This window comes from Dromaius novaehollandiae, chromosome 1 (assembly GCF_036370855.1).
Source record: "Dromaius novaehollandiae isolate bDroNov1 chromosome 1, bDroNov1.hap1, whole genome shotgun sequence".
Lineage (NCBI taxonomy): Eukaryota > Metazoa > Chordata > Aves > Casuariiformes > Dromaiidae > Dromaius > Dromaius novaehollandiae.
The window spans coordinates 104,751,586-104,775,629 of NC_088098.1; the positions used below are offsets into that span (position 1 = coordinate 104,751,586).

General features: G+C 37.2%; 1 protein-coding gene across 4 annotated transcripts in view; it reads right to left on the reverse strand.

Moving 5' to 3' along the window:
• CADM2 (cell adhesion molecule 2) overlaps positions 1–24,044 on the reverse strand; it is a 675,129-nt gene that overhangs the window by 214,173 nt on the left and 436,912 nt on the right. For 2 of the 4 annotated variants that reach the window (XM_026093288.2, XM_026093286.2), the window contains exon 2: positions 18,877–18,903. The exons of the other annotated variants lie outside the window; for them this stretch is intronic. In XM_026093288.2, the coding sequence (XP_025949073.1) occupies positions 18,877–18,903 (27 nt within the window). The remainder of the gene's footprint in view (positions 1–18,876; positions 18,904–24,044) is intronic. 4 annotated transcript variants of the gene reach the window in all.

Consider the following 24,044-nt stretch of genomic DNA (forward strand, 5'->3'; position numbering starts at 1 on the left):
TTGAGTGGAACAAGGGAGGTAAGAGTCCCAAAGGCAACATTTTCAGGCTCTGAAATTATCTTCTGAGGTTACCGTACAGATAAAGTGAAGGGCAGCATCAAAGCTCTGGATCCTCTGTTAGAGACAGAAGGAGAATCCCTTGCTTGGGCTTGTCCTTCTTCCTCTCCAAGGAGAAAACATGAAGAACAAGGAGCAGGAGATGCTGGTGCCTAGCTGAAGCTCTGTTAGCACTTTATCAGAGAACTTGGGGCTACCTTCTTTTATTCTCTCCTTTGGTCTTCCCAGGCCCGGAGTAAATTAAACTCTCCTTTCATTTTGCCTTGTTTTCTGAAACAGCTTTCAACACTCAATCCTAGTGTGGAGAAGTGAAATGCTGGCACATAGGCTTTGACCAGAATACAGGGAAAGGCTCTGACAAATCCTCTTCATTTCTGGCGGTACAGAATTGAATAAGTAAACAAGACCCACACAGTCACATATACTCGTCTTCTGTATTAGCAGAATCTTGCTAATGAAAATGCAGGAAAATCTTTAAAATGTCTCCTAACCAGCCTTTTTCCTTATGCCATGTCTCTTACACCAGATGATCGGTCTTTTTTGCTGTTTCTTACTACATGACATTAAATGAAAGAGGGCATGCAACACCCACACTTGGTAAGCTCCCTGTCTTATTTGGATCTCTGTGAGCTAGTGGTGAGCTACTAACCTTCTAGACACCGATGTTTCCACATCAACCCAGGAAGCTAGAGGAATGAAGCCAGTAGCCTCTCAAAGAAACATGTGTTAACATTAGCCCAGCAGATGCAAAGTCCACACTGGATTTCAATTAGCCACATTAAGCACAGTACTGAGGAAGTGTTCAAGTGAAAATACAACTCTGCATTGCAAAAAAACAAAAGCTGTTCCCAGCTTTGACTGAGGCAAGCTCAGCTCTTTTCTCACCTTTGAAAGACTTGTGAAAATATGGATTCAAGTGAGAAGCACTACAAAGCAGCACAAAGCTCTTTGGTCAGGGAGATGTGGGGCTTTAGTACTCCCTTGGCCAGGCAGTTAGGGGGCTGCAGGTGATTCAGCTTGAGCAACCTCACATTACCATCTCTGAGACGTTTCAAACACTGAAACTTAAAGGGCGTGAGAAGGCTTTTTGAAATTTATGCATTTAGATCTTTTCTTTTCACTCTCCAGTTTATCCACTGATTTGCCTCCCAATAATAATGAGGTTCCTTCTATCTATGCAAAGGACATTTTTCAGTACTTTGTACCCGATTGAAATTTTGTCATACAGAGAAAGAAGTGATACCAACTTGAACGCAGAGCCTCATTTTGCTTGGCCAACACAGTTGTGTTGCTAATGTCACCAGTGATGAACCCTCTTATTTCTCTCTGCATTTTACTTCAGCTCTGATTATAACATGCAGGCAACCCGCTGGAAGGGAGAAAGAGGTATCTGGAGCACCCATATGACCTAGGCACCTACGTGCCCAGTTTCACAGGGTACACCATGTTCTTTTATCTTCAGGATCTTGTTTAATATCTTTAAATAAAAATGCAAATATTTCTAACATAATCTTTCTTCAGATGTAGTAACTGACTGGACACTTACCTTCCTGTGCAAAGTTAAAAACAAACCAAGAAACAGCATGCAAGTCTGTATCATTTTTGAATGGATTCCAAGATACAACATCTGATTTTCATTCACCTTTCTAGCTTATACCTTCTTGTTATGTTAATGCTCACACATGATAAAATAATGTAAATAGTTACACCTGTGAAACAATAATAAAACACCTCTCAGAACAGGTGAAAGGCTGAAATCTTAAATGTTCTTTTCCTTTTTTTTACGTTCTTCTCAGATACCTGCACATTCCTGAAATCTCACTTGTATTCTTTTCCATATAGAAGTGTGCAATTAGTCAAAATGTACTTCAAGATAGTCTAACTGCATCTACCTTTATTGTTTGTGATTTTTTTAATTACTTGTGTTTTTCTAGTCTTCTTTTCCCTTGCCATCTATTCTCTTGGACTAGAGGAACAAAAGAGAAAAGTGAGATTGGAGCAAACAAAAATATCTCAGACAATAAACATTTTTAAAGGTGCACAAACTTTTAAGTGTGGAACAAATTTGATTTTTCTCAAGACAGCAAGAAGATAAAAAATGGCTATTTAAAAAAATAGAAATTATACAATGATTTTACATGTCTCAAAAGAGGAGGATACAGAATTAATTTTCCCAAGGGAAAAATGATGACAAATTAGAAAAGAAACATCAAATTAGAAAAATAAGACATTAAAAAAAACCTGGTTAAATGGCTAGCTATTAAATTGGACAAGAAGCATCCAACTGTGACAAAAAGTAGCAGGATAAGACAAGAAAAAGAGAGAGATTTCCATAAATTTATTTCGCATAAGAGAGGCCAGCAAAAAAAAGAAAGTGACAAAAAAAAGAGTACAATGTAGAAGAATGTTTTGAGTGCTTAACTCGAGTGCAGATTTCTCAGAAAAGCATGCTATGCTTATCTTCAAGCCAGGATATAAAGCTGCCAACTGCATGACAGTTATTGCAGTTGTCACTAACAATGCCAATTGTGAAAAGAAACTGCAAGAAAATGTAATTTTATGAAGCACAACTGTTCGTTGCAACAAAGAGATGTTGCAGCCTTGGACTAACAAGAGAAAACGTGTGAGGTCATTGGAGGGTGGAAAGGATTAGGGTGAATTCTGCTGTTGCTAACTGTCTCAGTGACTGCTGAAATACACCTAAACGTACAAGCAGATTTTCCTCACTGAGCTAAAAAGAAAAGATGAACAAACTTAACCTTTGCAATAAACTCTTTCATTGTATGGCTATTTAGAAAGCACAGACTTCTCTATCCCAATCATAAGGCTTCTCTATACCAAATACTATACAAGTTTAAATAATTGTGTGCGAGTTCCCATAAAAATTCCAAGACACTAATTCACCAAACTAATTATTACGAGGCATTTTAAAATCATTCTATATTGTCCAAAAATTGACTTGGTTTCATTTCAAAAAGGAAACAATGAATTCCCCCAGCCCACTTTTTTTTTTTTTTTTTTTTTTTTTTTTTTTCTGGTGAAGATAAATTCACATTTTCAGAAACACTGGAAACAAATCTGCAAGAAAACCTATAACCCAAAGGCAGTGCCAGGTGCGCTGGTATAAAAGTTGGCTCAGAATCAAGGAAGCCATTTATTTCTTTCAGACACTTACATTGACTTTACTCTCAACTTTAAATACATGAGTCGACTCACTGACTTCTGAAGAATTATAGGCTAAACTTCAAGCACATAAGTAAATGTTTACAGGATCAGGTTCCAAATATATAATCTATATAAATCTGATACTTCTCTTTTCTACATAAGAAACCTGTAAAATCTTCTTCAGCTGAAGTTCCTCGCATAATGTAGACAACAACTGCAGTGCATTGCTGAGGGTATTAAGAGATTTGCTCTAACTGAGGAAGTTTGAAGCTGAGAATGGGGAAGTATACATACCTTTGATACAAACACTAACAAACTCCTATTAAGTGTCATGTCCCATAATTAAAATTTAGCTCCTCTTCTCATATGGAACTTGGCTTATGTTGCTGTAATATAACAATATCTATACCAGAGCCAAACAACTGTTCCAGTGTATAGCACTTTCCACTCAGTAATAGCAGATTATTTGAGAAGTTCAGTTTCCTTCCTGACAGAATTAAGAAACGAAGAAGACATAGCTCCATTACGTTAGTAAATATATTTTAACATGCAATAGTCAACCTTCCATGCTACAAAAACCAGTTTTCAAGGCTTACTCAGGGCTAACAACCACACTTCTTTGTACCCCTCTCCTTGACACCTCAAGTTTCCCCAAAACCCAAATCCTAAATCTCTCTTCTACCTTTGTAAGCTTCCTAATGATTCTCTTATATGTCTACAGCATGTTGCCTTCTAACCTCCACCAGCCTACCCCAATCAGCCCACCCATTCCTCAAGCTGCACTTTATAAGTCTGCCCTGTTCCTGCACCAGAGTGATGCAAACAGCATCCCACTTTGTCATCCAGATCTTCCCAGATATCTGCAGCCTTTACAGCTAGAACCTATTGCACACGTATATGCCTTTTTGTTTGTGTAGCTTCCTATGAAGGCTTAGAGCAAGGACCTTTTTTGTAACCTCATTGCCCCATGCTGCAAAAGCGGCTATTAGGCATGATCTGCTGGCTGGATAGGCCTGGTATTAGGACTGTGAGGCAGAAGAAAGGCAGTTATCCTGTGCTTGAGACAAGGCTCAAAAAAATCATCCAGAAGGTATTTGCCCATTGTGACTATGGGCCACTTCCTTCCCACTATGTCACTTAATATTCTGCTCCCTGCTTCGGTTATGTGGCTTTGCCTCTTGCTGGCATTGGATAAAATATGAGAAGGCACAAGGGTGCAGAGATCCCTGCATATCAGCCAGGATGCTAAGGAAGTCACCTATGGCTCAAACTGCTGTTTGGCCACTCATTCATCCACAAAGCTAATTTCCTCTTAGGAGTATACATAAAGGAAGGGATATGTACAGCTTGATTAAAAAAAAAAAAAAAAATCATGGCATCAGTGTAATTAATACAACTACTATATCAAAAGGTTTGGAGAGCTTACAAACATTAAAGATTGGCAATAGTACAATCCTTTTTCAGACAGATCAATCTTCTATTTAATTCCCACTTCACCTGAGAAATTAAATCCTATTCACAAGGAAAGAAAAGTGCTGGCAAATCACAAATACATACACTTACAGAGAAGCAATTCAGAATGCTGACCTATACATTTTTTGTCAGTAAAATAGCTTGTAAAATCTGAAGAAGGATATCACAAGCAAAGAAAGCTTATCCTCTTCTTTTTAACAGGACAGCATTCTTGCATTACTTTGGAAAGATCCACTAGCATGCCCATATAATTACCAGCCTGTTTTATTTTTTCTATGCTTACTCTTTGAGCACATTGATATCTGCATACTGTTAAAAGAAATGAACACATTGTTAAATATAATGAATGATCAGAATGAAAAAGGAAAAAAAAAGATATGCAAAGCTTGAGAAATCTGGATCATAACTCTTCTTGTTCTTTGTAAAGGAAATATTGGGGAACATAAGGGAAGATAAGGGAAGATAACCAAGAGCAGTGAACGGCTCAAGGACTAGCACTTCGAGAAAAGTTCAGGAATGCCTTCACTGAAAACAGAACCCTTTCTCAAAGGATCGTCTGCCTCTAAACAGTTTTCTGTAATTTAGGCTGCACTGCTCAACAGGAAGCATTTCAAAGTAAGAAAAGAGGTCAGATGATTGGGAAATCTCCAAATATTGGTTTAGTGTACAGAAGGAGGCAGTAAGTAAATAAGAACACCACAGTAGATCCAGATACATCACTGGAGCAGTCTGTATAGAAGAGAAAAAACAGTACTGAAGCATTCACATACACAAGACATGTTAGTGAAAAGATGTGCCTAATCAAATAAGGGAACCAGTGAGAAAAAAGCAAAATATTTATATATTAATGCACAGAATTTGAACAGCAAAATGAAGGAACTTGAGACAAGACAAGTGCCTTTGTTAAGAGAACTAAGATGGAATAGCACTGCTGATTACAATACTGTAAGAACATGAGTTACTCACAAAAGAAAAATAAAGCTAAAATTGGTTGGGTCGTATTATCAACTACAAGAAAAAAGAAACAGCACAAGAGATTTTTTGGGGGGGTCAAGTTCATTTCAGAAAAGGCTGGTAGATGGGATTTTATTTTAAATTACTCTAGATCCTATATATTATGATTCAGCTGTGCAGGAGAGAGATCTTTTCGACAATGTTAAATAAATCAATCTTATCACAAATTTTGCTGCAGTAAGATACTTCTCAGAAAACAAATGGTGCTACCAATGGCAAGATACTTTAGTGACAGGATGCTCAGAAGGAGACCCCATAAACCAACACTAATGTTGCTTGTGATGTTCTTAAACCAAAACTCTTTATTCTCAGTTTCATGCTGTGGGTATTGTGCTTAGTAGAAAATATTTAAAGAATAACAATCACTAATGAGTCTAGTCAGGAACCATGCTTATAGCTTTTCTCATGATGTGATGCATAAGTTTTCTTTCTTTTTTTTTTTAAATGAAGGTTGATCATATCAGTGTAAATCAACAGACTTCTGGAGGTGGGACGTGGGATGTTCCCAGTACTCTCAGCAGTACTAAATGCTGTTGTAGAGGCAAATCATAAGAAATCAATAGATTTTATCAGAAGGAAATAAACAAGACTGTGGCGTGCTAGCTTGCAATCACACAGAGGACGTGTCACTGCTTTTGCTCAGGGCCTCTTTTCTACCCCAAACATGGGGAAGGCAACTGCCATCTTAGACAGTATAGGTATGAGAGACCCCATAATAAATTCAAAATAGATAGATAGCGAGGGAAGACAGAAAGACAGACAGAGAGCACACGAGCCGAGAGATAGCATGGAGAGAGTGTGGAGAGAGCATGGAGAGAGAGATGGAAACTAGCTGAAGCATCCAAATATATATATATATATATATATATGTATATATATGAGATAATATAAAAACTGTATTACCTTTTGTCCTTTTGCAATTTTGGTTCCTAATTGCAAAAAACTATGTTTTTAAGCAAATGCATCCTTTTATGCATAATCTTGTATTCTGATAAGATGAGTAAATGATCTGACAAACAAGACATGAATCTCTTCTGGCTACTGAAACAAGTGTTTGGCTCTCCATGGCATTGCTCCAATTTATTGACAGGGTAACAAGTTGTGCCTCCATAGGAACAGTGAGAATGGCTTTGAGTGATATTGCATGGATTCAAATAGGAAAAAGTAATTCCCTGGCTATCACCGGGAAAACTGCAACATGCAGCATGCCTGTATCCCAAGAATTCCCAATGAAAGGTTTATAAAGTAAAATAATGCTACAAATGCCTGAAAACAGAAAAACACATAATCACTGTAAAGACCGTCACTGATGCACTGATAAATTAGAGAGCGTGACTAACATGCATGTACGTAATAAAATCAAGGAACAGGATTTCTGATATTTGTTGTGGGATGGAGGACTAAGGAAATTCAACAAAAGACAGTTGTGGAACTATATGCAAAAAGGTGCAAAGACCAGGGAATATCCAATGTCCTTTATAGACACATAGCTTTAATCAAACATAAAAGCGCTGGACACACAAGAAGTGTGTATACTTAGCATACAGATAAAGTAACAAGCCAACTAAAGTGAATGAAAAATGCACAGTAAAAATGATAACGAAAAGAAGAACAAATGAAACAATCTGCTAGGAAATTATTATATACAAAGTATAGCTGTAATTTAGATTATACACAATCTATATTTTCTGCTGCTGACTGGCTGAATCCTACTGCATGCTGTTTTATCACCACTACACAGTATTACAGCTGCTAAATATCAATTGCCTTTACTAAAAAACCCTAGTTAATAAATCCACCATCAATCCTCTTGTGTAGATTGGCAAAGATAAGTGAATTTCTTCCTTGGAAAACACCAGGAAGAAGAGATTAAAATCTCTGGCATAGTCAACTGAGGCCAACAAATAAACATGTAGGGTAGAAAGGTAGATCGGTCAAGGCTATCTCGATTGCTTGCAGAAATAGAAATTTAGTAGCTTAATCTTTACTTAAACATGTTAGAATGAGATATCACACTATACCCAATGTAAATTAAGCAGGAGATTGGTGCCAGCACAGGAAAAGTAGGAACATGAAGAACTTATTTATGGGAAATGATGTGGGGCTGAGAGAAGGAGCCTCGAGGGAAGTAATTAATGGTGTTTTTCCTTTTTTATATTAGTAATAATTTTACTAACGGCCATGACAGTATGAGTGAGTCAATAACAAAATGTTCAAAGGCACTGTTGATATAGAAGAAATCTCACAAAAAATACTGGATAACCTTGAGGACTGAGGTAATAGAAATGAAACAAAGCTTATGTAGCCGGGGATTAATAATTGAAACTTCAGCTATAAACTAGAATCTCATCAGCTGAGAACAACTGAGCAGGAAGAGGTCTAATTTACTAATTTATCACTGGATGGGTATGAACTACCAATATGAAGCTGCTTCAAAGAACGCAGTCATAAGATGTCCCAGTCAAAGCATTTTCAGTAGATGTAGGAAAGGTATGATAGAAAGGACAGGGTGAACCCAGGTAAAACACTGCATACTGTTCTGCTCAGCTTCATTCAAGGTCAGTTCACATTGGAACACACTGGAAAAGTGTAACGTAACCTAGGCTATACTGGAAATACAAGACTGAAAATATATGGCAGGTTTAGTCAATGAAAACAAAGACTGAGAGAAGATAGGAAAGCTATCTGTATATTACTCATGGAGTTTAACAAGGAGAAAGAAGATGGTCAGTTAAAAATGAAATATAATCTTGACACAAGAAGAAAATTATGGGAATAAACTTCTCCTGGAGGTTAGGAGAATGCCCCTGACAATCACATGAATAGGGTTCAGAGTTTCCCCAATCAGAGAACTAGCTGAGAAAAAAAAAAAAATCTTTTAAGAAGAATGCATATATGGAGATGGTTAGATGCCTATAAAAAGGGACTAGACTTGATGATCAAGAAGATCTTTTATAGCTATGTTCCTGAATAGTGTGCGCAATTTGCTTTCATAAAAAAACAAAAGGACTAGAATATTGTACTTTAAAAAGTCTATCATAAATTCATGTCATTTGGAAAACATGCAACATGCTTCAGTTAAGACTGACAAGTTTATAGAAGAAATCTCTGATATGATATCTAATTTGAAGGAATTGTCATGGGAAAGAATGTTTTGCTCCTCACAGAAGCACTAAAGAAAGTAAAATTTATTTTAAAAAAGTAAAGTTATTAGAACAGTTGTCAATAATGCACACAAATGACTTAATATGCTTTGAAAGATATTTAGACCAAATCAAGGAACATAGCTGAATACAGGAGGAAGAATTATGAAGTTGCCTTCTATATTACAGACAAAAGGCAATGAATCATACAAAAAGGAGGGAAAAAGAAAAACAAAACAGGAGAGAACGACCAGGAAAACATGTTGTATTGGTTGGAGGGGCAGGTGTATAAAACTGCACAGTACATTCTTTTGCAAACACTGAGATCGGCAGGGGCAGAAGCTGTCTGAATGCAAATGGAAGGGAAGACGTTGGCAGAGCACGTTTTGAGTGCAGTTACCTGACTTTGGAACTCACTTCCTTAGCTAGCGTAACAGAAACCAGAATTTGTAACCTTCCTGACAGTGCTGCAAGGCCCATTTTTTCTCCTGAGCTTCTGGAGAGAGAACGAGCCAAAAATCAGAGGAATTTTATTACATCTGCTCTACAGAAGCATTTATTTTATTAGTCTGCCCCCTGGGGAACATTTATTGTTGGAGTGGGATGGGCAGTCCAATATGATATTCATTACAAAGATTAAATTGTGTAATAGAAGCATAAGCATTGGAGGAAAGCCTGCTCATCCTATTCATTTCTGTACATAACGTTGTCTGAAAAGAATGTAGAATCATTAGCTCATTTGTTCTATACACTTGAAAATTCCTAAAATGCAAATGGACAGCAATGCAGGGATTGATAGTCTACCTTCAGTTTTGGGCTGCTATTTGGGTATCATTAGCTGACATACCTTACATTTCCAGAAATCAGCAACAAATAATTACAATAATTCACAAAAAAAAAAAAAAACAAAAAAAACAGATTCTTTAGAATGAAAACTAACAGTAAGAAGAAATAAAGGGATCAGCAGATGACAGACATCTTGAAGCTAGATAGAGGTCTATGAAGTATCATGCAGGAGAAAGACAAGAATTTAGTTTTTCTTGTTATTTACATGACATATTTGAAGTGTCACATGAAAAGCAAAAATTTCTAATGGAAGAAAATTATGTGTACACAAAATTGTTTCTAAATCCAACTACAATACATCCTTTAAGTATTTCTCCCAATGCACCATACAGAACACCAATTATGAATGCATACAGGAAATAATAATTATTATTAGAAATGCCACATGAAGAGAAAAGTCACCCTTCACAAATGAAAAAGGACTGCAGTACTCTCAGCAACACCTACAAATGAAAAGCAAGCCTGTGGGAGACCAATTGGATATATTGTAATGTACATGGGTACTGATATAAAGCAGGAATCTATATTTTTATCTTTGTTTACACATTCAAAACCAGCACAGTTACAAAAGCTAAAATTTGGCAAAGTGACTAACTTCTAACCGCAGCTGGTAAGACATATACAGACCTGCAAAGTCTAGATAGAACCTCTGCTACAGGCTGCTCCAAAGGGCCATTCATTTATACCTACCATAGCAGATCCCTTTTCATTGTCCTCTTTCCATTTTTTTCCCTCCCTTCTTGAGCTTCACTTAGTTTTTCATCCTTTTGACTTCCTTAATTACTACACTCATTTCCCTTTGAAGAGCTTTTGTGCAAACTACAGCATTTTAAAGATTATCATATTTTATAAGCCACCTAAAAGTTGTTAGATTTGGTATCATGACTTTTAGTTTGTTATTAGCTCTTTGGGCATAAAAAGCATGTTGATGTAAAAGATGAAAGATCCAACATCTACAGTGTTTCGTCTTAATTACCACACCTTTTATCAGTTTCAAAAGTACTGTCATTGTAAGTGTTCACCATGAATTTTTTTCATTTGTTTATTATTACTACAAGATTTAGCTTCCAGACCTGATCTCAAAGGATAGGGTCCTAAAAGAAAATATTAAGATTTCCCCTTTCCTTGGGCACTAATACAAGAGAATGACATGCTTTCAGCTACAGCAGTCTATGAAGAACAGAAACACAACTTGTTCATCTGTTTAGCCAACTGAGAGCCAACAGCAGTTTCCAAAATGTAAATGTGTTAGGTTTCTACTTAAATGTGCAGCTACTGGAAATAGCCAAACAGCCTCCTGGTTCTGTTGCTTGAACTTGAAGCAGCATAAAAGCAATACACTGTGCTAGTTAGTTTTTGTAATAGATGAAATTCACTTTATCAACTTAAAGGAAAAGGAGTTGGATATTCTGCAGTCAGGTGAGTAGTGAGTGATGATGATAATTCAGGACCAGCAACTCAGGGCGCGTGCTTAGCACACACTACGTACTTCATCTCTAACGCTCTACAGGATCTTGTTGCCAATGGATTCACATGAATAATCCTATGGTTGTTTCTAATAAGACCAGATTTTTAAGACAGCTGTGTATGAACAGCAGGAGGAACAGGAATCCCTATGTGGTACTCTGTTCAAGTGGTTTCCACTGCTTTCCCCATATATGCAGCCCATGATGTAATTAAAATATGGGGAAGACCCTGCATTAGTCTTTTTGCCATTGAAGGAATTCCAGGCAGAGTAATGCTTACTTATAAAAATCAAAGAATTTATGGAGGTCCTCTATAAAACAACGCTCATACACACAGTAAAGTTTTACCTTCCTTTATTCTATTCCTGTGCCTGAACCAAGACACCAAGATAGCATTAAGATACAGGACCACATGCGCTGCCTATGAAAATTCTTTCCAGTTCTTTTGACCTATAAGGTCAAGATTTTTAAGAGTAAATCCATTTAGATAGCAAATAAAGCAACTAAATTTTCCACATAGGTCTAATCGAGTATAGCAAGCTGTTCTAGTAATCTGCCCAGAAATGACACTTTGAAAACTACTAAGCTCTTTTGATAATTTGGTCCCAAATACTTAACAATCAAACGAGGACAGACCGATTGAAAGAAAGTGATTGGAATTTATATTAACCATTTTGGAAAGAAGAGTGGCCTATCTGAAAGCGTGGGGAGTAGAATCACAAATAATTTACTGCATCAAAATAAGCTGTGAACTTGAGTTAAACAGTGAGATAATGGAAAGCAATGACTGAAGTTGCATTTTTAAAAACAGCTGACAAAAAGCTTTGTTCAGTGCTAGCTGCTTCCCCCTCAAAAGGGAACATCCTACCTAGCTGCGCTGCCTGTAACCGCACTGCCCTTCACAAGGAGGGAAACAAACACTTCACTCCATTGCAAACTGGTTAGTAAGCCATTTAGTCAATAAAATGACTGACATGTTGGCTCAGTGAAGGTCTCCCTCAAATGAAAACAACAGGCCGGTGGCAATAGCCTGCCCTTACCCATCTCTTTTCCGTCAGGCTTTATGCTTTTCTTTGGTATTTTGCTATGTTGTTAGAGCTGCTTTGTTCCATGGTGACCTATAACATTAATGAGCACGTTATATTACCAAAACTATTAATGACTGCTTTGTTTACATCCATTCTGGAGAACATACTGAAATAAAATGCATTAAAGGCATCAGAGAGGACACACAGGCTTGTAAAACTGTTGTTTCCAGTGCTGCTAACATACTGTCAATCCAAGAAAAGAAAAGCTGATGCATATTTGGCAGTCTCTGTAGCATGCAAGAGAATTTAGGGCCTTGAACATACAGGAATTCTGACTGGAACTGCAACAGCAAGCATTTGGGCTGCGTGTACACAACATTATGCGGAAAACTCTAATGCCTGAATATTGGAAAGTCCTGACAGATGCTAGGGCCAAGTATTTCCCCAGTATAATTGCAAAGGGCAAAAAGCGGTCAGCAACTTTATTTAGAACTATTATCATGGTGCTTCTCCCTCTGAGGCTCACCTAGAGCTTGTGAGGAAAGAAATATGGCAACATAGTTTGTTAATCTAAAAAAACCCCTCAGAACTCAGACATCTGCTTTCTCTTCCAAATCTCTTTTGACTCATAGCATTCATTTATATTGAGACAGGTATTTCGTTTATGATTTTTTTGAGAATTTAATGCAATTAAACAGCTTAACATTATCAGATGAAATACTGAAGTTGTGGGGTAACCTTTTGTTTTGATCTGACATGAACTTTTGGATTTAAGAGGACTTTTAATATTTAATGCTTTTTCTATTTAGAAGATAACCATGAAAGTGAAAATTTCATGTTCTTTTCACCAAAATAGAAGAAAAACTGGAGAAACACAGTAACATTAAGCAAGCAAGAATTACTGCCTAATTAAATTTCCCCTCTCAAATACCTTCCCCTCTATAACTGCTGAGGGCAAAAGCAAGCAAGGAGGAGCAGCGTGTTTCACAAATGCCCTCACAGTCCTTCCTCTGTACTCTTACTACAGACAATTTCAAAAACTTTTCTTTTCCCTATGTGATCCCTTCAGAGATAGTCATCAACCTTCTCTATCACAACTTTCCCATCACAGTCCTTGAATAGGAGAAAACTCTGACCTTAAGTGCCATGAGAATTCACAGAGGAAAAAAGTGGTAGACAGAGGAATCAAATCCAGACCTTTGCAACTCACAGGTTTAGCCACCGGACTTGAGTTAATCAGCAGAGAAAAGCACTGGACCTCAGAGTAAGTATTGGAAGCAGTGACTGAACAACAGGGGATGAAATCCCAAAGAGACAGTAAAGGAGGCATCATTAATTTTATTGTTCTCCTTCTCCTCCCTCCCCCCGAAAACCCAGTAACTAAGGAACTTTCACTATCTTAATGTTAGGTATCAAGATTCTACCATTAGAACATGAAACTACATGTGGAATAAAAAGATTGGGAGAAGATTTTAGAAGGAAATGGTCTTTTATTTCAATAGTACTAGAATATCTAAAAAATTTCAATCAGCTTCAGATTGCGCAATGCTACAATGACCTTTTGTAATGACCTTGTATTAAAGGTGGAATCTGACAGGATTTCATTTCTACATGGCTCTATGGTGAAAGCTCATAATCATAAGTAAATGCTCTTTCAAACTACTCTTCAGTTATGGAGTTTCCACAGGCTCTATATTGGATTCACACCTTCAACATCTATACACTGCCACTAGTTTGCATTTTTTGCCATTATGTTGCAGTATATTATTCTTATGCAGATGATACCCAGATTTATCTATCCTTCAGTAATGAACCATTCTGCAATGACAGAACTACTGTCTGACTGATGTTAATAACAGAATAGCTCAGAACTTTGTGAAGATAATGCAAATAAGACAAATAGCAGTATTTGGGTCTCTTCCATGTACATTTATTTTCTCCTGCCCCTAATGCAGACAGCCTCTGTGTTACTTGCTTGATTTCAGGAAAAAATTTACTCCTAGTCAGAAATACGTTTGGCTAACTGTATATGGGTACCTAATGAAGTATCCAGAGTACAGATTTTCCATACAGGGAATTCTGTTCAAAACAATTTATCTTAGTTTGTCTGATTTTCAGTCAAAATGATCGGATGAGTTAAACCTATTATTTGCTAAGAAAATGAATATTAATGTAGAGCAATGAGCTAAATGTGTATTATACAACATAATGAAATCACAGAAATGGTTGGGTAGAACGTCACCATTGATGAAGACCCAGCAAAGTCTCAAGACGGACGTTGACTCCTAGCATAAAAACACACAATTTCTCCTCGCTTATATTTCTAATAAGCTGATAGCAATTTCACTGGCATAATGAGAATAAATAGAATAAATCAAGTCAATGAAGTCTGGAGTGATCTTTGCCTCTTTTGGGTAAGATGCATTTAGACAAAGCATCAACTGCTATGATTGCTTATATAAGAAATTGAGATGTATGCTTTAAGTAGCATTGTTTAAGCTAAATCAATCTTTTATTTCTGAAGGAAAACCAGTCTCCACTTCTAAAAGCAAAGCAAATACAGCATGCATTTACAGAAGAGCTGACTGAAAGAATAAAGTAAGTGCTTTTCCACTATACTCAAAAATGAGGACAATTTCTTTGGGATACAGATGCAATATAAGTCAAGAAAAAGATGCATCCCAAGTCTCCCAAGTATCCAATAGGCTACAGAAAATAGTACTATTAATATCAAACAGGTGAGGAAAGTGCAACAGAATGAAAGGCATTTACAGTACTTAGAAGACAAGTATAGTGCTAAGTTAGAAATCCCACTAGAGGAAGAAAAAAGTTTGAAGATACCCTGCCTGAGTGGAACATCCCCTAGAATCCACAAAAGTACAGCTTTTGCAATGGCTTGGAAGAGAGAATATAGCATTATATATATATAGAGAAAGTTGGTAGTACTTCATTAAGAGAAGCAGTGGGACTATGGTAGATATGTGAGCTCTAAGATAATAGAATTTTATGCCTAGCTAAAATAGGAAAAAGGAGAATGGCAGAAATAGCTGCTAATCCACCACTTATTTTATACAGATTAGATAGTTTGAACCCTGCAATCGTAAGGCAGATACATCTTCCCTCTGCAAACAGTCACTTTTGGGGTAACTTTGACATTTTTAATCTGGGAACCTCAAGTTTCTTAGAAACAGGAAGTTCTATTTCTCAACAGACTGCTGATAGATCTTTCTAGATGACTTTCTCCTCCTGCAACAATAGTTGCCTTTAACATCTCCCTTTTTTAAGAGGAAGTTGCCATATTCATCCACACCATTCCCAATGTCCAAAGCAACTATCAGAAATTCCTATTTAAATTTTGAAGGGTTATAAAGTCCAATGTCTAGCCTGCATAAGATTAGTCGGGTAACTCCGGAAATAGCATTTTAATAACAGCTGACACTGAGTATATCAGACAAATAGAAATATGAAGCACAGAATTCAGTTCCTCAACTAATTACATCTGAATGAAGATGGACACTTGGCCTCTCTCCTTCACCTGCTGACTGAAAATTGATGCATCATTACCACCTCTGATACCCCTGATTACCAGCACTGAGCCTGGAAACCATTAACTGCTGCAAGAAGATATCTACAATAAAGAAAGTCAAAGCATCCTTTCTTAAGAGGTGTTCAAATTGGTGCTTTGGTACAGGAAATGCTCAATTTATAGAACTCAACTTGAACAAATCTGATGCAGTTCATTAAGGAACAGAACAGAATTTAACATATTAGCACACTGAAAAAACCCTAGTCAGATACTCTGAGATTTTTGGGTGCATCTTTATTTCCTGCTTCATCAAATTCAGTGCTGTGAATTACCATTTTCATGCTTAAATTTTAGCTCTTACTCTTTCAAATCCTTTTGAAGTAGGCTTCTTGGAAACATAACAAGGTTCATTTACTGTATTCTGTCCAGAACACAAGCGTCCTGTGGCATTATCTGTCCAAAGGCACTCCAAAACATGAGCCCTCCTTCTATGCAAAGTACAAGAATTCTTCTTGTCTGGAGCCCACCAAAAAACTAGCATGCAGTTTCTTCTAGATAACAGAAAGTATAAAAAAAGAAATAATGAAAACTTTGTAAAAGTTTTGTAAAATAAAAAACTTGTAAAAGTTGTATAATAAAGAAAAGGAAGGTAGAGCAAACTCCTAATTTGGAGTTGTATAATCTCTGACCTTGGAGATACTCAGCCTTGATTGACAGGCTCTGTGCAACATGATCTAAGTGGGCCTTACACTGTGTGGTGGCTTGGGCCAAACGACCTGCAGACCCCACGACCTTCCAACCTAAATTATCCTATGATTTTATATGCCACTAAGTAAGGGTGAACCAGAGTTCAACAGTTCCTTTACATCACTAAACACATTCAACAAAGTCTGGGAAAATACTTCAAGAGGAAGCACTGTATGCTGTGTTGGAGAATAGGGGCCTCAATGTTCTGACAAGGTTCTATAACCACACAAGAGAGGAGAAAAAAAAAGTTGGAGACAAGCAGTGGTCTTGTGCTAACAAAGCACAAACAAATTTCAAGACACTGTGGCCCCATAAAGCATCCCATAAAATATCATCTACTAAAGCCCTGTAGAACCCTCAAATTTTAGGGCAGGGACGATCACAAACCTCACCCTGCTGAAAACAGCAGCACAAATTTCAAGCTTTGAAAAAGGAAATGCACCCATAAACAGAAGCAGAGAGATGAAAGTGCTGGATTTCAGGGAGATACATGTCAAAGGAGACACTCCTCCCGCACCAAAGCATCCCCCTAAATTGTGAGTTGCTGCTTCCAGTGCAGTATCTGACAACTCCCTGCCAGTTAAGGGTTATTCTTTAAAGGGATTAGGAACAAATCCTTCTTTACTGCTTAGCCAGAGCAATAGAAAAAAAAGCGGTAAAAAGTCAGCCACTTTACTTCTTGCACCACAAGAGATTAAAAGATGGGTCTCATGTTTTGGGCAAATGACGAGAGAACAGCTGCGGCACTGAATTCCATGTGGGTGTCGGGTGCCTGCACACCAGGGCTGCTGCGTACCAAAGAAGCTGACAACTTCCTGCAGGCACTGGGCAACTGAACAAGAGGACTCAGAAGATAACATCTAGCTATGAAGCAAGAGACTTGCTCTTATTATAGTGTCAAACTCACTTTGCTATGGATAGGTTCAGCTGTTTATTCAATATGCATGCGCATTTGTGAAAAAAGGGCGTGCTAATATTCACAGATGAGTGGATCCCCTGAGTACTTCTGACTCACTCTGTGATTCCTGTGCCTCCAGGGCAGTTCCTGTTTGAATGGCAGTATGTGGGTACATGAAGTAATTGCTGAATACTGATGAGATTATGATTATTTGTGCTGAAAATCTGCTTCTGTGCACGTGCTTGCCTTGCCGTTGTTGATGATTATGAAGGCCTTAAACTCCTGACCATTATCACACAGTGTCACGGCTGAGTGTGCCAGTATCGGAAAGAGTAAAGCAAACTTCACAGCATGCGCAGACAAAGACATCAATTGTTTAATTGTCTCCCCTCAGCCATGACATCCAATGCATGCAAAGCTTCAGAGAAGGAAGATTTTAAAGAAAGCCATGCAAAAGTTTAAAAAATTGAGTTATATTTTAATTATTGATTTCATTATTATAATACATAAGCACATCACCAGTCAGCTATGTTTCCTTTAATCATTATTATTGATTGACATCTTTAGGCTAGACAACGTACATAATTGGACAAACACTATGAACCTGGAAATTCTTAACTTCTGAACTGCATGTATCCAAGTGTAAATATTTACCTTAAGATGTGAGGTTTAATTATGGTATGACCCTTTTAGGATCAAGCAACACAGTTTAATCTACCAAAAACATCAGATAAATTTTCACAGAAAATTCTGAAAAGACATATTTTGGTAAAATTTATGTTCATATTTTGTATGTATGTATGTAGAAAGAAAGAAAAGCCTTCAGGTTAAATTTGTTACATCACTGCTGTGTTAAAATACAGGAAATGATTTAGGCACTACTGACCTTATAAGATTAATTTTGCAAGGCTGATTTCATTCTCACACCCATGTGTGACAATCACCTTGCTACTCTTACTTCAGAATTCTCTGCAGTGATTATAGTATGTTTCTATATACATCAGCATGCTGTCAGAAACAGTAATGTTTCTGTATACTACTTTGGAAAGATGGAGAATGCTTAGGAGACATTTATGTTCATTCATGTTCTCTGTTTAGATATTTACAACTATGTCAGAGATCAAAATTACAAGTTACATTTACATAGTTATGGCCAATTTTATGTAGTATCTTCATTTCAAGTAAAATGCCATCAGTATCCGTATCTTACTATAATGCAAGTCATAGAAATCTAACTACAATGCACTTGGTTTTATCTTTCTCCTAAAATTTTCCCGAATTTAAGCAACTCTAGGAAAATCCAGTATGAATAGATGGTGATGGCTGATAAACAACGAAAACAGTCTGCACTGCAGAGCAATTATAAAACTGTAAAACCTCATCTGTTAAACCACAAGATCTGAAAATATCTTTCTCGAGCTTAAGAAAAGTAGTAAAAAGCCTAGTGAGGTAGATGATATGTGGGGCTGCAGAACCATGCAATGTAAATTGAAGAGCGCAAGCAGAAACTCACCTCTAACTTTGTTCTTTGTAGCAGCCACTGGAAGCAAGGAAAAGGTTGCACAAGGAGAAGAGAACAAAGATAGATTAGACAGAAGTTCTGAGTAGGGAATAATACAGAGAAACTTTATCACTATCGATTCAAAGCTAACACACAGTATTTCTAGGTTTATTTGACCAATTTATTTGAGATAGTACAGTTCTAGGGGATAGTTCAGATGTATGTTTCTGTCAGGAGACCTGTGTTTAGAATTTAGAAAGTATATCACAAAACATACTTGAAAAGCACAGCAAGGAATGCAGAACAATCATGTGCCATTAATCACATATAGGTGAGAATGTAGGTATACATATTTGTAAGTTTTAAACTTTTAACACAATTTGCCTTGTTAAAAGTTCATTCTGAAGTACCTAAAGCGCAGGTCAGTCCTTTGCTCCTATTTCTGGAATTGTTAATCTTTTGTACATCTGATGCAAACAAACACCAGTTAAACCGCAGGTAGTCCAGTTATTAGCAGTCTACGTTATATGATCATTGTTTTTCTTCAGCAAAGCATATAGCTTCTGACGCTTCTTGTGCCATTACCAAGCATGCATCTATTGATGCTAACACGTATACAAAACAAAAGGAGCAAGCAACATTTAACAAATAGTGATCAACATTCAAACTCAGATAAAAAGGGGACCTGGTCTTTCAGACAAAATCACTCCCCTTGTCTCCTCTGAAGCAGCATGGTTTTACGCTATCAGTTCCAAAGGAGCAGCACAGAGGGTAAAAAGTCCCTCTAACATCTTCCCTGCCTCCTTTTCCCAAAAAACAACAGAAGAATTATTTCCTGTTTTCTGAGGTTCATGACTAGTGCTGCTGATACACAGTATTGATCAGGGCCTCAAGTGAAAATGGGATCATTCTGTTAGCTCTGCGTTGCACTACAGCTACTACTCCATAAGGGTCTTTAAACACATGAGTGCACTCTGAAAAGGTATTAATTCAAGAGTACCTTTATGAAGACAAGGTACCCCAGAAAAAAACGTAATTCCTTCTTGTAAGAGGAAACTTGTAACTACTTTACAATTTAAAGGCAGATACACTTGCGATCAAAATACAGAAAACGAGAGAAAGACCAAATCCCATTTCTGCTCTCCTTGCTCCTCTTGCTCACATATGAAGGCTCTAAGCATCCATTTCTTTTTCCTTTTTCACTAGTCACATATCTCACCAGTCAGCCCGTACTGAGGTAAGTAGAGTATGGCAGTGAAGGCGAAGCTACTATATAGGTAGAAACCACGAAAAAAACAATTTGAAGTTTTAACTGTGTGAACGTATTTAAGAAATACCAATTCTCTAGGTTTTGTTATTCCCCCCCCACCCCCCATCCTTCCTCTACTTCCAGCTGCACCATTCTGCATTGCCACCATTTGTCTGGCAGTGAAAACAAAACCCAAGAAAAGAGCAGTCCCGGGATGACTGAAATCACTACTACTCATGGAACAGCTCTGCTTTTGGGAGATACCACAAATGCAGGCATTTCTGCAGATCTATTGGTCTTAAAATTAGCTTTCCACAAAGCTGTTTAACAAGATATACTCAGCTGCAAAACATCCAGTAAATCTTACATGCTCTAAAAATCGCTTGAGTAGTAAACAAAATTAATGGTGCCATTCTAATTTTTTAATAAGTGAACAGTTTCTCCTTCATGCAAATACAAGTTGATAATGAATGCATCGAGCTCATCAACCTGTTCATTTTCTTATGCTTCCCCCTCTTTTTCAGTCCTGAGAATTACATCCACACGAACACATTATCACTTCAAGCCAGAATTATCATTAAACTTAACTTTAAACTTAACAAAGGTTTAGAGGAAAGCCCCCCAGGTAATTTAAAAGGAACAGGAGACTTTATACTCATGTTCAGCCATTCAGAATAAGGAAATATATACATACATACATATCTATATAAACACATACATATATTAAAAGAATTCAACATTATGATTAGACAAATTTGTGTTGAGGCATAAGCACTAGAGAATTATTACCCACCAGATCTCAATAAATAAAGAAAAGACATAAATGAGGTTGTGCATTATAATTGGAAGTAGGACAGGTTACTAGGCTTGTTAGACCAATTATAATTCTCTGCATATTCAATAATAGAGGACAAGATGACAGTAATGTTCCTATAAATGTCATGTACAATACTTGTAAGTTTTTTCCATTGACAACATCGTCCAATTACAAGTCAATTGGTAAAGTTCACACTGCACAACAGCCAAATTAGCTGAAAGGGGTCTTTCAAAATATAATTCTACCTACTAAAGGGAACTGGAGCTGTTTCCATCAATGACCCAACCTTTTGCTAACTAGCATAGGGGAGAATTCCCTTTCATTGTTGTCACTGAGGCTGGTATTTCTTTTTTCCCAAAGGTGAAATACTTCTCCTTTCCCTCTTCACTATCAGGAGTTTTTCCTCATCACTCTGAGCATGTTTCTTGCAATGATGCTCACTGCAGAAAGCAATATTTCTGAGGTAAGGAAGATACTGTTTTTAACCTGTATCCAAAACTTTTGGAAATTTTTATCTCTGTCTTCTTTATTACTGCTACATGAAAGGTCATAGGAGGAGACAAGGAAAGATGAATTTTTTCAAATGAGCATCATCAACATTGATGATTAGCAGAGGGAGGCTGACCTCTTGATTAGGGCACCAGATATGGAGGGACTACATTTTCTGCGCCACTGAAGTCAGTTGCAAAAGAGCCCTGGGTTTCAATAAACAACATTACAGTCATAGTATCTATTTTTCTGACTGTCTTCAGCAAGTCAGCTGATTTCTCTGCACTTTGTCTACCCATCTTCACTTCCTTGCTGGTTAAGAACATAAGTGAGACTCACTGTGTGAGTCTCCTACTTCCCAATGCACTGTATTTTCAGGATACTAATTAAATTTGAAACTTCAGTAATGTATGTAAAATGGATTTTAACAGGCCAGTAATAATTTCCAGGCAGAATGTAACCTGAAAATTGGAATTTACTGTATTTGGCTGGCATTTTCTTTGTTTGGATAAATTGACAGATCAATCAGGAAAGAGACAAAAAGGAAAGGCAGTAACTTCCTGTATTACCCCCTGTTCACAGCATCCTTTAAAAACCTAACACTTTGCAAAGGCATTTTCTTTCAGCTACTCTGCCTTGTTTTTCTTAGAAAATTGATTACTTTTGGATAGGGAGGCATACTGAAAAAAAACAAAAGTGAGCAATGACCTTTGTTGGAATTTAAAGACGATCTTAAAGACCAGAGAGGAAGAGAAAGAAAGACCACATCCTCCAAAGTGCCTGCAAGGCACAATAGACCTACTAGATTTCTGGGCAAGATTGATGGAAAAAAAATCTGTTGTATTAAACTTTGGAAAATAAAAAAATAAATTTTTATTTTCTGAAGGCTTTTCTGGTCACAATACAAGCAAAACAAAAGTTTTGGCTACTAGGGAAAGGTCTTGAAGAGAGAGAGCACGCATAAAGCAGAGGAGAGCAAGAGCTCAAGGACAGAGACCTCAGGAGAGTTCACTCTGAGAGGGCAGGATAAAATTTGTGTCAAGCCCTGAATCATGACAGTTAAGTTTCACAGAAGTCAAGTACTTAAGGGTGGGGTTCTTCCCCCCCCCACCCCCCCCCAAGAGAAAAGCATTTCTCCTGTAGTTGTTCCACCTCAAAAAATGTTTTTAAAAATCATTGGCTGTATATAAAAGGCTGGATTCAAATTTTGAAAACCCTAATAAAACCAACCATGCTCTCAAATATCAATAATATATTATGTTTTATTTTTCCATGATACATCTTTCTGTCTTTTTGCTTTTTGTATGCCAGCAATTGTTAAATTACGTTCTTTGATAAATGGTGGTTACAAGATGCTCAATATTTTTTCCACACACAGCTGTCTCTATGCTGTTCATTTTTTGTAGACATTTTTAGACAGATTTGATAACGCACTTATTTTATTTTTCCTCTTATATGTGATTTATTATTTGATTTCAGATTTTATCTTTTGTCTTGGGCGGGGGGGGAGAGGACCTTGCAATTACTTCAATAGCTCAATAAAAAGGGAAAAATGTTTCCCCTACATGTCCAGCCTATCTGACCTTTGTTTTTTAAAATAAAAGGGAAAAGAAAAAATTGAGAGGCTCGATATCAGTGTCTTTCTCATTTCACCTCCCTATGACACATACTAAGAATTCAGCTTCAGGAAAAGCTGGTACAATATCTAAGTGTTATAATAACTAGATAACTCTTTTCAAGAAAAGCAGCAAGTCAAAAAGCACCATCATAAGGCACATTATAGTGACATCCTTCTGAATACAGCACACTGGGATATTATGGTCCTAAACCTACAGTTTCATCAAATGTAGAAGTCCTCTCATCTCCAATTGAGAACAGAGATATGAATGATCTATATAATACATCTATCTATTCATCTGCATGTTTACTCCAGTCCTAAAAGCTTATGAGATCATGGGACATCAAAAATAAGTAGTATTCATATACACAGTAGCATGCAATAAGAAGTATTCATCAAAAAAAATCATACATTGCAGAGTTCCAATTTTCAAAAGAAAAGGAGATAATTTTCACATAACTTGGCGCAATGCTTCCTTTTAATTTTATGATGATGATGACATTTTCTCCCTTGGGATATGCTGACAGATTGTCGCTGGTCAAGAGGTCCCCTGTGGGGCAGAAGTTTTTTAGCAGAATCATTCCATCAACAAACTGGTAGGATCTCACAAATGGAGTAAGAGACCCAGTCAGCGCAGAAATACCAGTATGCATTGTACTGCAGCATGCTGGACAGCCTCCTTTGCAACAGCAGCATTTTCCAAAATCCACAGAAGGAGAGAGGAACCACCACCAGGAATCCTGCCCAGGATTTTGGATTGCCTGTACTGAGGCAGGCGTCACCGAGGCTTGAAGATCTGCCTACAGACAGCTGAGAGACAGGGGGCCGTGGGAGTTCTTTCAGAATAGGACTGAATGTTAAAAAACACCCTAGATACATCATCATGGATAAATGTGTATATAACTGGTTTTCTGAAGATTCTGCTCTCACATATGACTCTCCTCATTGCTATTGCCTATGCGTTTTACTGTTAACTTCCTTTTATATGTGAATTCTGTACACTCCAT